The sequence below is a fragment of the Gasterosteus aculeatus genome, chromosome 4 (assembly GCF_964276395.1).
Source record: "Gasterosteus aculeatus chromosome 4, fGasAcu3.hap1.1, whole genome shotgun sequence".
Classification (NCBI taxonomy): Eukaryota; Metazoa; Chordata; class Actinopteri; order Perciformes; family Gasterosteidae; genus Gasterosteus; species Gasterosteus aculeatus.
Window position 1 is genome coordinate 1,242,767 of NC_135691.1, and position 15,427 is coordinate 1,258,193.

General features: G+C 49.7%; 1 protein-coding gene and 1 long non-coding RNA gene across 3 annotated transcripts in view; one reads left to right on the forward strand and one right to left on the reverse strand.

The window, feature by feature from the left end:
* Positions 1-9,970, reverse strand: part of slit3 (slit homolog 3 (Drosophila)) — a 148,405-nt gene extending 138,435 nt beyond the window's left edge. The window contains exons 1-2 of the mRNA XM_078101703.1: positions 9,718-9,970; positions 9,385-9,630 (exon numbers count right to left, since the gene is read on the reverse strand). Coding sequence (XP_077957829.1) covers positions 9,385-9,575 — 191 coding nt within the window. The 5' untranslated portion in view covers positions 9,576-9,630; positions 9,718-9,970. The remainder of the gene's footprint in view (positions 1-9,384; positions 9,631-9,717) is intronic.
* A 2,276-nt stretch (positions 9,971-12,246) lies between these two features.
* Positions 12,247-14,796, forward strand: LOC144406259 (uncharacterized). Of its 2 annotated transcripts, none has more exons than XR_013467471.1 (4): positions 12,247-12,358; positions 12,480-12,537; positions 12,707-12,948; positions 14,094-14,796. It is a non-coding gene; the product is annotated as an uncharacterized LOC144406259 (long non-coding RNA). The 2 variants fall into 2 exon arrangements; XR_013467472.1 differs by having other exon boundaries at positions 14,104-14,499.
* Positions 14,797-15,427: the final 631 nt, after the last annotated feature.

Consider the following 15,427-nt stretch of genomic DNA (forward strand, 5'->3'; position numbering starts at 1 on the left):
ACACACACACACACACACAAACGCACAAACACAAGTAAACAGAAGTCCAAACACACAAACAGTCCTGCCTCCCGTACGGGAACAAACTCGCACACCAAACGGCGTGGAATGAAATGATTTTCTGCTCGTCAGAGTTTAAAAGCTTATCGTGTTTCCTGGCTGTCGTTCTGTTTTAACTACGTACGCGCGCGCGTGTGTGTGTGTGTGTGTGTGTGTGTGTGTGTGTGTGTGTGTGTGTGTGTGTGTGCTTTGCTTCATACGGGTTTGCTGTTTATTGAAACGCCGTCGTACTCGGGGAATTAGGGCAAGAAAAAAAACACACACAAGCGAGCGCAGACAATCACACAGACACACACACACACACACGACTCTCTGACCCTGGCGTTGGGAGCTTCCACTCTCAGACGCACATAAACAGTCTGGTTTTGCCTGCGTGTGTGTTTTTCATAATACACCTAAACATTTATAAATCCAATTTAAGACCATATTGGGTTTCAAAAGGCTTCTTTAGGCTGCCGTGGCGAGGCCCACTAATAAGAGCCATACGAGGGGGCGGGGCTTAAAAGGGGGTCCCGTAGTCCGACGGGGGTCCTTGGAGAGCTTGAACCTGCCTTGAATCTGATGCCAGTGGAGGCCAGCAGCTAACTCTATATATACACACACATAAATAAATGAATAAATAATGGAATAAAATCAGTCTGAGGGGTCCAGTTGAGATGGTTCCCATCTGAGGACAGACCGAAGCGACGTGAAGATGTCTCTTCTTTGTGATGGTGCCGATGGTGGTGGAGTAAAGAGCAGCGCGACGAAAGAAACTGTTCTGTTCCACATGCCTCCATCTCCCCCCCCCCCCCCGTCTCACCCCCCTGCTGTCTGTCTTCACTCCTTCTCCTCCTTCTTCTTCTCTCCCTATTCGCCGTTCTTTAATCTCCATCCTTCACTGATCCAGCCTCACCCTCTCTTTCTTTTCCTCTCTAATCTCCCCCGTTTACAGTCTCTCCTCCTTCTTTCCACGTCTTATCTTTCGCAGTCGACTAAACACGTTTTCTTTGCCTCCCTCAGTTCTTCTGCCTCCCCCTTAATCTCTCCTCTTTTATCTCAATCTCTCTCTCTCTCTTTTGCAGTTGGCCACATTTCCCCATTCTGCGCCTCCTCCCCTAATCTCTCCATCCTTATCTCCATCTTTCTCCTGGTCGCAGTGGAAACTTGTGCTCCCACCAAGGAAACCACTCAAACAAACACGGCCCCCCCTGAAGTCACCAAGGGCACCGCCCGAGGGACGTGGCGTGGCATTAAACGATTTACAATGTAAATCAAGAAGAACACCGAGAGGATCAATATTGTCCTCAGCGCTTCCCCGGGGGGCCGGGGGGGGGGGGGGGGGGGGCATGGGGGGGGGGGGGTCGCTGATCGACAGCGATGTCACTGCTCCGTGGTAAACGCTTCCATGCGAGTTAATAGATCCCGTCTTGCTCCCCTGGAGTTATGGACCATAATCCAAAACAGGGAGGCCTTTGTTTCACGCAGGAAATGTCGCCTGAAAAGAGCCGACGTTCCCGTTTGACTTCAGGACCACGAAGCGCCGCTGTACACGCCGTTTACGCACCGAACCCAACGATTGAAAAAGCACTTTCAGCCAAAGGACTTGGATGACTTCAAGCCAGCGAGGGCGGCCATTTTTATGCACCTGGTCTGCTGAAGAGTGAGTCCCCCCCCCTCCCTAATCCCCCCCCCCCCCTCCCTAATCCCCCCCCCCCCCCCCAGCCCCCCCCTCCGGCCCCCCAGCAGGGAAACCTGGCTTTACTTTAACTGACCAGCTGCAGTCAGACAGCTAACGAGGCTTCAGCACAAAAGCTCCGACGCCGTTTGTTTCCACTGCAGGCGGGAAGGAGGGAAGACGCGCGTGTGTGTGTCTGTGTGTGTGTGTGTGTGTGTGTGTGTGTGTGTGTGTGTGTGTGTGTGTGTGTGTCTGTGTGCGAGTGTGAGTTTCCGAGCGGCATAAGACAAGAATGCAAACAGCAGGTGCTCTGGGAAACCTGCACAAAGGCAGCTCAACCCAGACCAGTGAAACCAGTCAACCCTCCAGTCTGGCTGCTTGGGGCCATGATACTGATTGACTGCACGCACACTCACACACACACTCACACACACACACTCACACACTCACACACACGTTCGGGTGTGGGGGCCTGGTTCACTTACGGCAAAGTTTTATTGGTGGTTAAACCACAGAGAGTGAGAACACATCTTAAGCTGTGACGGATCAGAGGACATGGACTCACGGGGGACGTGGGACTGATTGATTGACACGTTGAAGTGTATTTGTCTCCTCCTCCGGTTTCAATCCGTCCTGCTTTGGGGGTTTTTTGACCTTTGTCCTCCTTCTCCGTTTGTCTGGTACCAAAGTGAGGAATGAATCGGTTTCCTCTCGCTGTCCTTCCTCCGTCTCACTGGGACATTTCCTATCGTTTCCACTTTGCCTCTCATTCTATCAGCCAATGCGTCCCTATCTGTCCATCGCTGCGTCCTTTCATCCTTTGTTGTTCTGCGTCCAACGCTTCGTTTCCCGATGCGCTCGCTTCCTGCGCTAATCTCCTGTTATTTTCCACAAGGCTCTTGTGCCGCTTCACTTTCTTCTTCTGAATCCGCCCCTCGCTCTCTTAAGATCTTAAGGTATGCTCAATTTCGCTCTCTGGATCTCGCGGTTACGTAGAGGAATCCTAATTGGCTTCTTCCTTTTCCTCCCGAGCGCAGCGTGAGCAGAGTGCTTCTGATCTACACCCACGATCCAGCAGCTCCAGGCCGATAAGGACACTAAGTGTGTGGAGCGCTGGAAGGTCCACGTCCAGTTCTCATGGCAGGAACCCGACCGCAGCGCACACATAGCTCGTCCACCAGAGAAGGAGTAAAAGCGTGACCTATTTAACACAGTTATGTTGTAATAGAGCAACTGTATCACCTCCAGAAAGGCCACATAATGACAAACGCTATGATTGTCACCACATATCGATGGCAACGTTGTTCTTTTATCCACTTTAAGCAGCACGTCCGCTCTCATTTTACTAGTTGAGTTGAATTCAAACGTTCCAGAGGACGACATGTCCAGTGCTCGTCTCTGTTTGCAAACCGTTGTGTTGCCTTCGAGGGTCTGCCAGCATCTACAAGAACACCCGGTGTCCCGTGTGACCGTTTACTGCCGTTAGGAATCTGTGTCATAGTGACACTAATAGGAAGTTACACAACCACGCTCGGCAATCATCACTTGGAGGTTTTGGGCATCCACATCGCACACAGACACACACACACAGACACACACACAGACATGCAGAGCGTGCTCTGTGACGTGAAGGCTCCCATTAGTATCCATGAGTCTGAATATTAGTAAGTGTTACTTTTGCCTTTAAAAGCCTTTATATAATTTGTGTGGTTGCAGAAACATAAGAAGCTGAATAATATCATTAAAGTCAACATTGACAGTAATTACATGACTCTAAATGAAAGTGCTTCAGTCTGTACAGCGTCTGAGCCGCATCAGAATCCTCAATAAGGTCGCCTGCGGCGCCTTTGCAGCTCGCAAACGTTCTGACATTCAGCATTTCATCCACACGTTTGTCATAATGGGCCCATTTCTCTCCGTCTGTACAAAACAAGCTGCTTGTTCTTGACATTTGAAAGGCCCAGAGTGCCTCCGATGAGACGCTGCAGGACTCGCTTGACTCCATAAAGACTGAATGACGATCACGACGGCTTCCCCCCCTCGGCCTCTCTGCCCCGGCGACCTCTCGGGCCCCCGCCAAGAGCGCCGCGTCTGGTCGGCCGGGTTTATTGGGCTGCGTTGCTTTTGTCTGGATTTACTACTGTTGTGCTGGGAGTGAATTGGGGGGCGGAGGGGCGGAGGGGCCCGCTGAAGGGCCACTCGACAAGAACAAGGGCCGCTGATGTCTGAAACAAAACGAGAGAAAGTGAGCGAGAGGCACAAAGCGGTGCAGCTTCCGGCTCGGCCGATCCGGCCGCACGCTGCATTCTCCTCGTCGCGTGGCGCTTGTGTCTCCGCCCTTGTGCCGTCTCGGCGGTGACGGTGTTTCAAAGGGTTGTTTAAGGGTCAGCAGACAGTTATAGCTTCACACAACCGGGGCCTTTTTTTTTTTTTTTTTCTGGTAGTTTTGCTCAATCAAATTGTCATTGTTTTCTATAATTATCTCACATTCCACTTGGATTGGAGACCACAGGCGTCTATTAGAGTATTAAACAAACTCCAGGTCGGCAGGAACTTACTTTGAAGCTAAAATGACGGCAAACTGGGGAATAATCACCCAAATTATTTGCGGTGAACATCCATCACGGTTAAGAAAACTTCTCTGTGGTGCTTTGATGAAGCGTGCTTTCACTTCTTGTGCAAACAGTTGTTTCGGAGCAAAGACAGATTTCAGATGCTTCTGGCGAAGCCTACAAATACATTAGATAATGTCGATGCCCGTGGACCTTTTTTTTTCAACATCATGTCCAGCCTCTCTAACTCCTCGGCTCTCATTCTTCTTGGCAGCGACGTCGCCAGACCTCAACGCGTGGATGTGGAAGCGCGAGCGGCGTGGACGGGTTGCGCTGCTCTTTCCCTCTGGAGGGGTAAGTTTAGACTCAGGGTGGGTTTGGCACGGCGGTGAAGAAGGTTAGGCTAAGGGCCTCGGAATGCATTATGTCACACGCCGTCCTCGCAAGTGCAGGACAGTCACGTGCACGTCGACGCAAGTGTGCATTCGTTGGTCTGCATGTATTTTCCTGTGCGTGCGCCAGCGAGTGTGTTGTGTGTGTTGTGTGTGTGTGTGTAGCGCTGTAATGAGTCAGTGGCGGCCCACTGCCTCCTTGGTAGACCGAGGAGAGGAGGATCACCGGCTGACCCAGCACTACAGACTAAATATTGGTTACCCTCACTGGGGCCATTTGCCGGACCATAACTGAATCAGAGATTGTTGGAAGCTGCACAAAATGGATCCCAGCAGAAGGCCACAGATGATCGGCGTGACATTAAAGAGGCCGTCTGAGAACAGCGCGCTCATTGTGGCTTCCGCTTCTCGGTTTAGACTCGTCTGCTAGAGCAATAACCCCGGGCTGCCCCTCACATGTATTACATCACCGCCACTGAGGGGAGGCGGCTCGCCGATGGCTTTAACTCCAGTAGCCAGAGCGTACGCCGACTGGCCTTCTGGTTTACACACAGGTTAAAGACGTTAAATGCCTCTTTGACTTGCCCGACCCTGTCCAGGGAGACAAACTGCTCCGGATCCAATCAGATCACTTCCTCATTTAAGGGACGGGAGCCAATCAGATCACTTCCTCATCTAAGGGACGGGAGCCAATCAGATCACTTCCTCATTTAAGGGACGGGGGCCAATCAGATCACTTCCTCATCTAAGGGACGGGAGCCAATCAGATCACTTCCTCATTTAAGGGACGGGGGCCAATCAGATCACTTCCTCATCTAAGGGACGGGAGCCAATCAGATCACTTCCTCATCTAAGGGACGGGAGCCAATCAGATCACTTCCTCATTTAAGGGACGGGGGCCAATCAGATCACTTCCTCATCTAAGGGACGGGAGCCAATCAGATCACTTCCTCATCTAAGGGACGGGAGCCAATCAGATCACTTCCTCATCTAAGGGACGGGAGCCAATCAGATCACTTCCTCATCTAAGGGACGGGAGCCAATCAGATCACTTCCTCATTTAAGGGACGGGATCCAATCAGATCACTTCCTCATCTAAGGGACGGGAGCCAATCAGATCACTTCCTCATCTAAGGGACGGGAGCCAATCAGATCACTTCCTCATTTAAGGGACGGGATCCAATCAGATCACTTCCTTATTTAAGGGACGGGATCCAATCAGATCACTTCCTCATTTAAGGGACGGGATCCAATCAGATCACTTCCTCATTTAAGGGACGGGAGCCAATCAGCACAATGAGCCGTTCTGCTTCATGAACAAGGTGAGGATTGAAACAGACTCGTCCGTGGAAAGTTACAGCGTCCATTGACCAATAAACACCAAGCTTTGATAAACCAGAAGCAGAGGCTGCTGCGAGTGTGGGTCCATTCTACACACACACACACACACACACACACACACACACGCACACAGTGGCAGGATGCGAGTGTGCGCTCCGTGGTAGGTTGGCACGCTGAGGGGAAATGGGAGCTGTGAAAAGTCGCTGCTGGCAAACTGAGAGTGTGTGTGTGCGTGTGTGTGTGTGTGCGTGTGTGCGTGTGCGTGTGTGTGTGTGTGTGTGTGCGTGTGTGTGTGTGTGTTGGAGCAGGAGGTGGAGGTCCGAGAGAGCGACGGGTTTAAGGAGGAGGCGAGGGTGGGAATAAGAAATGGATGACGTCATCACGATGGAGAGCAAAGGAACGCTGGGGAACGGGAAGAAAGTAGGAGAGGCATCGGAAAGAGAAAACGAGGTGACGTTGAGGCGAAGAGTTGGACAGGAAAGTGGAGGACCTTTGTCTCCCGTGCCAGAGGGAAGAAAGCGGAGAAGGCGTCGCTTGAAATAATCCCACCAAAACATCCTCAAAGTGCCGTTACAGAGCGCAAAGAAGAACAGGCGGTTAAAATCAGAACGAGTTGGTGTCGAGTCGACTCAGGCAAGTTCCAGCGGTGAACTCACCGGGCTACACACACGCCATCAACACTCAGTCCAACATACAGATAACATGTGATCATACATGTCCCCCCCCCCCCCGGCTCCTCTCAGAAGACATTATTCTGATTCCAGCTCGACCAATAAAAGCGCCGTTCAGAGTTTACGGCCTTCATTTCCCTGCAGTTGGGGCAACAGTTTGGAATTTGCAGCTCCAAAGATCAACACTCCAGTGTGTGTGTGTGTGTGTGTGTGTGTGTGTGTGTGTCTGTGTGTGTGTGCATGCGGTCCCTGTAGGGCAGGTGTGAATTGGACCCCGGAGAGAAAAGCCGTCCCTGTGTTCCAATCCACTTTACCCGGCCTCGTTAAGCCCGTTAAGCCTCCCCCGAAAGCCTCCACCCAAATTACATGCAAATGAGGTCTCAAGTGGCTCCGAGGAGGACATCTACGCAGCCGGCTGGCCTGAGGTGGTCCGCGAGGCGGCCTGGGAGTGTGTGCGTGTGTGTCTGTGTGTTTTAAGTGAACTGTCGAGGCCACTATTGTTTCCCCCAGATGCTCTGTTGACAAAAGTGAAGGAAACGGGGGCTTCAGAGGGGAATCATCGGGTGGTTGTGACAGGTGGACTCTCACTAATCCTTCTTCTTCTACTAGTAATTAAAAGGGGGGATTCCTTCTTCTTCTACTAGTAATAAAAAGGGGGGGATTCCTTCTTCTTCTACTAGTAATAAAAGGGGGGATTCCTTCTTCTTCTACTAGTAATAAAAGGGGGGGATTCTCTAACCCGTTTCTAGTCGGACCTTCTAGGATAAAGAGAATGAAGTTATTTTACCATGAAGCCTTCTACTTAACTTTCCCTCCCCCAACTTCCCTCAATCTGTTCTGAGCTTGTTTTCATCGACCCCCCCGGAGCGTGAAAAGACTGCTTCACACGTGGCTTCAGCCCGAGCGATAAAGCAAGCGGTGCAGCAGAAGCCGAGGAAGACTTTCCACTGAAGATAAGGCGAGTCCCCCCCCACAAACCCCCACCCGATTCCTCCTCATGTAACTCAACATGGCTGTGAAGAAAACCGACACTTCCCCATGGGAGAAAACCTCATAGGATAAGGTGACCACGGTACTAACATTCAACTGTGACGTCTGCGTGGACCTCGAGCTCAAAGCCAAATTCCTTCTGAGGGCAACAAGAGTCTGAACCTGAAGACGTCCACGTCCGCTGTGACCTTCAGAACGGAATCCACCCGAGTGTTTCACATCTCAGACTGAGCGAGGGAGGAGCAGCTGAAACACTGACCTGGATAAATCAGAGAAACATAAACACAGGGGGGGGGCTATCCTAAATATTCCACCCGGGGGACCCCCCCCCTTCCCCGTCCCACCTCTCCATTACAGCCTGCTCTAATTATTTATTTTGCTGGGGTGTAAATGTCTTTGGGGGATTGCTGTGTTAAAGCCGACAGGTCCTGGGGGGGGGGTCGGGGGGCGAGAGGTCGTGGGCCTCGTTGTTCACGGCAACGAAATCACACCGGCCAACACAAGCAGACACGAATACACAAACACATCTAAGACAAACACGTGCAACAGTAAGAAGTGCACGAACGTATGCTAATCATGTGTTCTTACCCATTAGCCCCCGCCCCCCTGACTCCCCCCCCCCCCCCCCACTTCCCTCTGCAGCCGGCTGATTGTGTTTGTTGTCTCAGGGTCTGTTGGTGATCCCCTGCGGGGCTTCTGGCTGCTCCGTTATCGTGCGTAATCACTTCCATACCTTAACGCCATTGGTGAGTCTGTGAGTGCATGTGTGTGGCTGGGGGGGGTGTATACGTGTCGGGATCAGGCCGGAGGGGGGTCCGTCTCGGCCTTAGGAATGAATACCATTTGAACCTAAATGTCACCAGGTTTCCCCAAAACACACAGAGAGTAATTCTTCAAGAGGAAAACCGTTGTTTAGGATTTCAACAAGTCGCCTCAACTGCAGAGAGGGAAGATTACGAGAAGCTTTAAGGGGCTCGCTGCGTCCTCTCACCTTTCTCCTGACCCGTTTAAAAAGCGAATTACTCGCCCTGGAGCTGCTCAGCACTGTTTTCTTAACTTCCTCCGTTCGCCGGGGTCACTGGTGAACTTTCGGGCAGTGTAACGTGCACCATCCATTATTCCTTCAGCCAGGAGGAGCAACGGCCCGCTGCTCTGCGCAGAAATACTGCAGTATTTCCCACTTTATTGCGCCTACAAGTTTGAAACGACACCTCTATTGACTTTTTTAGAAATTTAGAAATATTTATTCCCATTCCCCAATTTATGGCAAAGTCACGCAGCTGTGTGAGCTGATTGAAGTTTAATAATAATAACATTTAATGCAAAATAAAAACCATTAATTAATATTTCTCTCAAAGTGAAATTGATTCTTTCCCTTCAAATTAAAAGTGACTGACATCAACTCAACACAACGATGTTTAAAAAAAAAGAATGTATTGATTCACGAATGAAGAACGCGGCTTCAGAAATTCGTGACTTTTTCATTTAGTGAAGTTTGAAACTTCACCCTAAAAGTTTTGCACCGGAGTCCGAGCACGTCCGCTCGGCCGTGAAGGCAACGGGATGCTTTCACGCACCAAACCCGCTGCTGTCTTTAGGGTGGCAGAGCGCGCGCGCGCCCTGGAGCCGCGGGGCACGCGCTCATATTTAAGAGAGCCGATGACACGCACACGCACATACATGTATATACGTATATATGATTTGCCTTGAGTGACACTTACAGGCGCTCGGCATTCCTCGGCACTCCTTTGGGGACGCTCTTCAGACCGAGACCCTGGCAGTCCACATGCGACCCGGAGCAGCTGCACTTGTGCGGGCATCCAGTCACCGAGGCGGCGCACACCAGCAGCGCCGAAAGCAGAGCCCAAACCCGGCGGAGCGAAGCCCGCTCCTCCGGTGCCATCGGAGGCATGATATCCGCGCAGAACTCCCGGAGCGAAGGCAGCTGGAAGTCCGGGAAGCGCTCGCTGTGGACGTTAAGGATCCCCCCCCAAAAAAAGGTCAAGAGAGGTCGCTGGATAACAAAAAAAAAAAGTGATGTTGTAGAAGTTCACCAAAGTTTGTCAAGAGGATCGAGCAGTCGGGATCTCCATGGAGGAAGGAGGATGCGGATGTGAACGCTGCCGGACGGGAGGTCAGCAGCCGGACTCCAAACGCTCCAAGGTGAAAATGTTCAGCTTGGGTGTAACCTCCTCCCAGGGAACATCCCTCCGCCTCGGGGAGCGCTTCGCCTAATCACTGGCGGTGGGGGGGGTGGGAGGGGGGAGAGAAAACGCGCAGACTGAGGTACACACACTTGCGCTTAGGTTTCCCCAAAATCCCTCTCTCTCCCTCTCCCCCTCCCTCCCTCTCTCTCCCTCTCCAAACTTGCCCTTATCTCGCGCAGAGACTCTGCTGCGTAAAACCTCGCATTCTTTCCCACACATGCGGATAAAAGTGGAAGCTCTCAGTCCATATTTCAGCTCATTTCCCAGCAACTCTGCTCTTTTCATCACGGCCCGTACATCATCTTAACGATTTACTTTGTGATGGTGTAGTTGGTTTGGGGCCATCTATTTCACGAGCCAAATACCCCGATCCATCATCTTCGGGGAGTCTCCATGTGTCAGCGTCATTGATTCATGCCGCGCTGACGGACCGACCCGTTCGAGCGGAATGTTCCGCTTTGTTTCTCTTCTGTTGGCAAATACCACAATGGCTTGATAGACCATCAACACTCGGATTCAGAAGCCTCGGGTTCATTTATGGAGTGGAGGTGATGGTGGGATTAAAGGACCCTTCCAGAGGACTTGACATGGATTCGTGTGTCCAGATGATTTGCTTATGAGCGCTTTTAAAGTTCCTCCACAGTTGTTCAGCACAGCAGACTTTTCAGTGTGGGTCAGGTCTCTCTAGAGGGGGGGTGGGGGTGGGGGGCTCTGCTGCCCTCTACTGGCTCATGGAGACACCTTCATGGTCTCTGAGCTGTTGGTCTCAGTTTGCATTTTCACTTCTCATTGAATCAGTGGAGATGTTCTCCGAAGCTTTGTGAGAAACTCTTTTCATCTCTGCTGAGCGTGGGCTCGTCTTCAGGTGAACTGCCATGTTCACACCTGAGAGTGGCCGGCCTGGTGGTGGGGGGGGGGATCCATTGTTTGGATCCGCCTGGATCCCTCCAGCGTTTCCTGGAGGGGGTTCATCACGATCCTGTGAGACAAGCAAGCAGCCTGAATGGGATGTAATGACATCCAGAGGTACACAACAGAGAGGAACCTTTGTGGAAACCTCTGGTGTTGCTTTGTATCCGTATCCCGAGACACAGCCTCCGTGTTGGGTAAAGATACAGAGGACGATGGAGGAGAGCGACTCCAATGAACAAGACGGAGAACAAAGAAAAAACAAGGTAACAATCTCACATGTCGTGTCGTCCCTCCTCTCACTGGTTTTCACAAACGTCTGCGTTTGCATCACTAACCAGGTGAGTTAACTAGAACATCTATCTGCTAGAACCATGGGTGAAGGTCGCTCACTTCCTGCTGGCTACATCCCAATATGAATGCAACAGACTGATTCAACAGCCAGACTTTCCAGATGGCATTGAACCATTTCTCACTACTGCTACGACGGTGCTGCATCACGTCACACCCCGGCTCTGCAGGGTGTCGCAAGACAAGGAAAGAAACGTGCCATCTCTTAGAAGTAATGACCGGTTGGCCAAACAAACATTGAAAGAGTGAAAATGGAAGCGTGGCCATCGTTTCGCTGAAGCACAAAGCGGCACATTGGAAACCGTTGAAGTTCAGCGTGTAAAACCTTCGATTCGCGATCCTCTCGTGAGTTAAGAGGTAACAACCAAAAGGGACGTTGAGAACTGGTGGACGGCCGTTGTCTGGGTCGCCGTGGCGCCGGGGGTAAAGAGGGGGTCGCTGGGCAGCACAAGGTTGGTGGTTCGAGTCCTGACTGCCCTACGTTCCATGTTGAAGGTGTCCCTGAGCAAGACACCTAAACCCCCCCGTAAAAAAATGGGTGAAAAATGTAATGTAAGTCGCTTTGGATAAATGGCGCTGAACTCCCTTTCCTCTAATTCTTTCTTCAGTTCCTCACTCTCCCTCCCAACCTCCATCGTACTCACGGCCTTCGGTCTTCTCTGCCTCTCATCGGCACCTTCTCGTCTCCACAGAATATCTTTATTGTTCATGAGCAGAGAGAACAGCGGGCTACTAGTTAGCATCACTCCGTGGTGCAGGACCGGAGCAACAGCATCACGGCCCACTGCACACACACACACACACACACACACACACACACACCGGCATGCAGTAATGTCACACACAGCCTCTCTGGATGAGACAAAGACGTATCGCAGACCCGCTGATGCAGGATGTCATGTGCTCCTCTGTGAATACACATTTAGAGTTCATAATGAACCCTTTCAGAGGTATTCGACCCTTGATGTTTGTGTCACCTTGAACTCGCACACAGCTGTTTTTGTGGCACCGCTGATTGTGTCTCTGTTTTAGTTTCTGTGTCCCTCTCTGTAAATGTCTGATTTAAATTGCAATTCTCCTGTAAAACAATATTTTATTCATGTGTTAACAAGGTCCGTTCTGCTTTTATTTTGAAAAGCGCCATTTTCTTCTTCTTATGTTTTTTGTGACGCTCACTTCCTGCTACTTACCATTTGCAACGTGGAAGTCACGCATCGTCGAAGCAACGGTAAAACTTGTAAATTTATTAGTTATGTATCGTGTTAAATACATTCGAATGATGTAAAGAAAGAGTTTAAATCGTAATTTATTTCATTATTTTGTATTGTTGGTACCTGTCATTTCAAAAGGAGATGCCAGCAGGTGGAGGAAATTCCTTTGATTAGCGCCCTTGGAGAGCGGACTGAGGTATGAAGGATGCATGTGGTGTTTTATTTGTCATAGCGATTTAAACATATTTCATTTCACTTTGGCTAGTATTTCAAATGATTTGTATCGAGTGTAAACGTTATTTTGTATAAGTTGATTGTTGAAACTACATAGAAGCATTGTGTATTTCTTCTGTTTCGTTCTGTAGTTTTCACGGTGTTCACGACGTCATGGCGCTCGTCGAGAGAAACAAAATAAATCCGTTTGAACCTCTCTGCGTCTTGATCAATCAATCCGAGGGGCCGCTGCACTCTCTCCTGTCCATCCTCCTCCTCCACCTCCTCCTCCTCCACCTCTCCTCACTGCCTCCAACCCAACCGTGAACAGATTACAGAATAATTGCCAGAGAGTTTGGACGTGTCTTTGCACGGCGCCTCGTGCATTTAACAGGTCTGATGTCTGATGGCACGTTGATGGTTCTCTTTACACGGCCGTGTGTGTGTGTGTGTGTGTGTGTGTGTGTGTGTGTGTGTGTGTGTTCCTGAGACGTTGTACTGGTATTAGTGTAGGTGTCCGTTTGCCTAATTTTCTATTTTTGTATGTCAGTGATGAAGTATTTCCTCATATGTGTGTGTGGTTAATGGATCCTTTAGTCAGACAGAACTCTGGCAAAGCTCTACTGCGGCCCCTGCAAAGCGATTATCTGCCCATACACTGTGTGTGTGTGTGTGTGTGTGTGTGTGTGTGCGCGTGCGATGACTGGAATGCCAGCTTTTTAAATGGAGCTGCCACAACATCTTTACGTCGGTTTGATGTACACATTCACACACATAATTACACTCATGTGTGATGACAACAGACCACAATTTAAATGTTGTCAGTTGGAACAACATCGAGCATCTCTAACTTCATCCTGCGTCCTGTTTTACTACGCAAACTTTAGTCCTTTCCTGAGTACACTTTGTAGTACAGTACTTTGTACACCGTGTACTTTGTACGCTGTGTACTTTGTACACCTGACCAGGAGACCTGTTCACTTCCAACTTATCGAAGTCAAACTGAACCAGCCGATGCAACTTTTGACACAACACACAGCATGTGCTGAATCACAACACTGATCTGATTTTATTCATTTAATTTAACGTATTTAAATTACAACCTTGAATCCATTCAGACAAATTTAGTCCTGATCCAAACTCTTTGGTTCAACTAGCACAAATTAGGTTTGTAATACCTGTAATCACTTTACCGAATGGCCCCTTATATCACGACGACGGGTTAAAAAGTCCCAATAAACCTCTGCCCCCTGAAAGTCCACAATCAGCGTTAAATAATGGCCCAAACAGAGTGTAGTCGGCCTTCTGCGAGGACGCACAAACACCAACACACACTCTCCTCTCAATGGCCAGTTAAATAATGCCACATGTTGCTTCCCCGCCTTTGTTTTATTGCGAGGATATTTTTTTCTCTTTCTGCTTCCTTTGTTTGATTGATGGTCTAATTTACTAGAATATCACACACACACACACACACACACACACACACTGGCAGATCCAAATGTGTGTGGACGGGCTCAGTTACTGATACTCTTATAGTGTGTTTCAGGGTGACACGAGGAACCAGGACGCACAAAGATCCTCCTTCACTCCAACGCGGCTTTTTGTTCTGCAGGATTTACTCGGATGCAAATGAAGCATCAGTCCGGTGGCCGACGTCTCCGCCATGAGACGCTACACATGAGGGACAAAAGATACCCGGGTTTGCCTTTTGTAATCTGGGGGGACTGACCCTTTAACTGCCCCCCCCCCCCCTTCCCCCACCTGTCCATCACCTCAGTCCCACAGCTTTTAAAACCTGGAACCCATTGAGACGCAGCTCCGTGAAGGTCTCTTAAAGGAACACATAAAGTACACAATGTGCGACAAATGCTGCGGTTGTGTGTGTGATTTAGGGGTTCGGTAATAATAACTCATTAAACGTTAACCTTTGTGATTACACTGCAGATTGACCCGCTGTGTGTGTGTGTGTGTGTGTGTGTCTGTGTGTGTCATCTTTTGGGCTGTTTTGTTAAGACGTTTAAAGTGTGAGAACAAATGACAAACACAAAGAAAAAGAAAGCGATGCTTAAATGTTTGTCGGAGTAAAATATATTTGTGTTCGGTCCAATCACTATAAAAACCTGCTAAACACACACACACACACAGACACACACAGACACACAAGCTCCCAAAAACAACATTTACAGTTCTTTGTCCGACAGGAAAACAGCAGAGCTGAGTAAACAAAAGTGTGTCAGACAATATGCTGATGTTGCACTGTGTTTAATGTGTGTGTGTGTGTGTGTGTGTGTGTGTGTGTGTGTGCGTGTGTAACGCAGAGTATGAACGACGCGACATAACGTGTGCACAGGACACCACCGCACCAACTGTCTGTAACAAACGGAGACATTTAAACACGTTTGAAATGATTGTCCACTGACCTCAATTAACCCGACGTGGTTCAATTAGAAAAGAGTCCGTTTGCATTAATCGTGTCGCCGTCTGTTAATTTGAAGTGAAAGATAATTATCTACGTATAGATTTGTAGACACACAGTCCACAGGGAACACCTGTGTGTGTGTGTGTGTGTGTGTGTGTGTGTGTTCAGTGCAGAAGTTAACCTCTTCCTCTTCCTCCCTAACAAGGAAAGGTCAAAGGTCGTGATACAAATGTAGGAGGCAAGAGGGATGAAAGGATAGATTGTAAAAGGAGGCAGGGAAGGAGACTGATTGGAGGCCAGATGTGCAATAAGGTCCATAAATAAGCGGCTGACGCCAGAAACCTCCAAGCTTCCAGAACAAAGGCCGAGCACAAGATTTCACAACCTTTGTCTCGTCTCTCTGTCCTCGTCTCCTCCGCGTCTCTCGTGTCCCCTCTAGTTTTATTAGGAA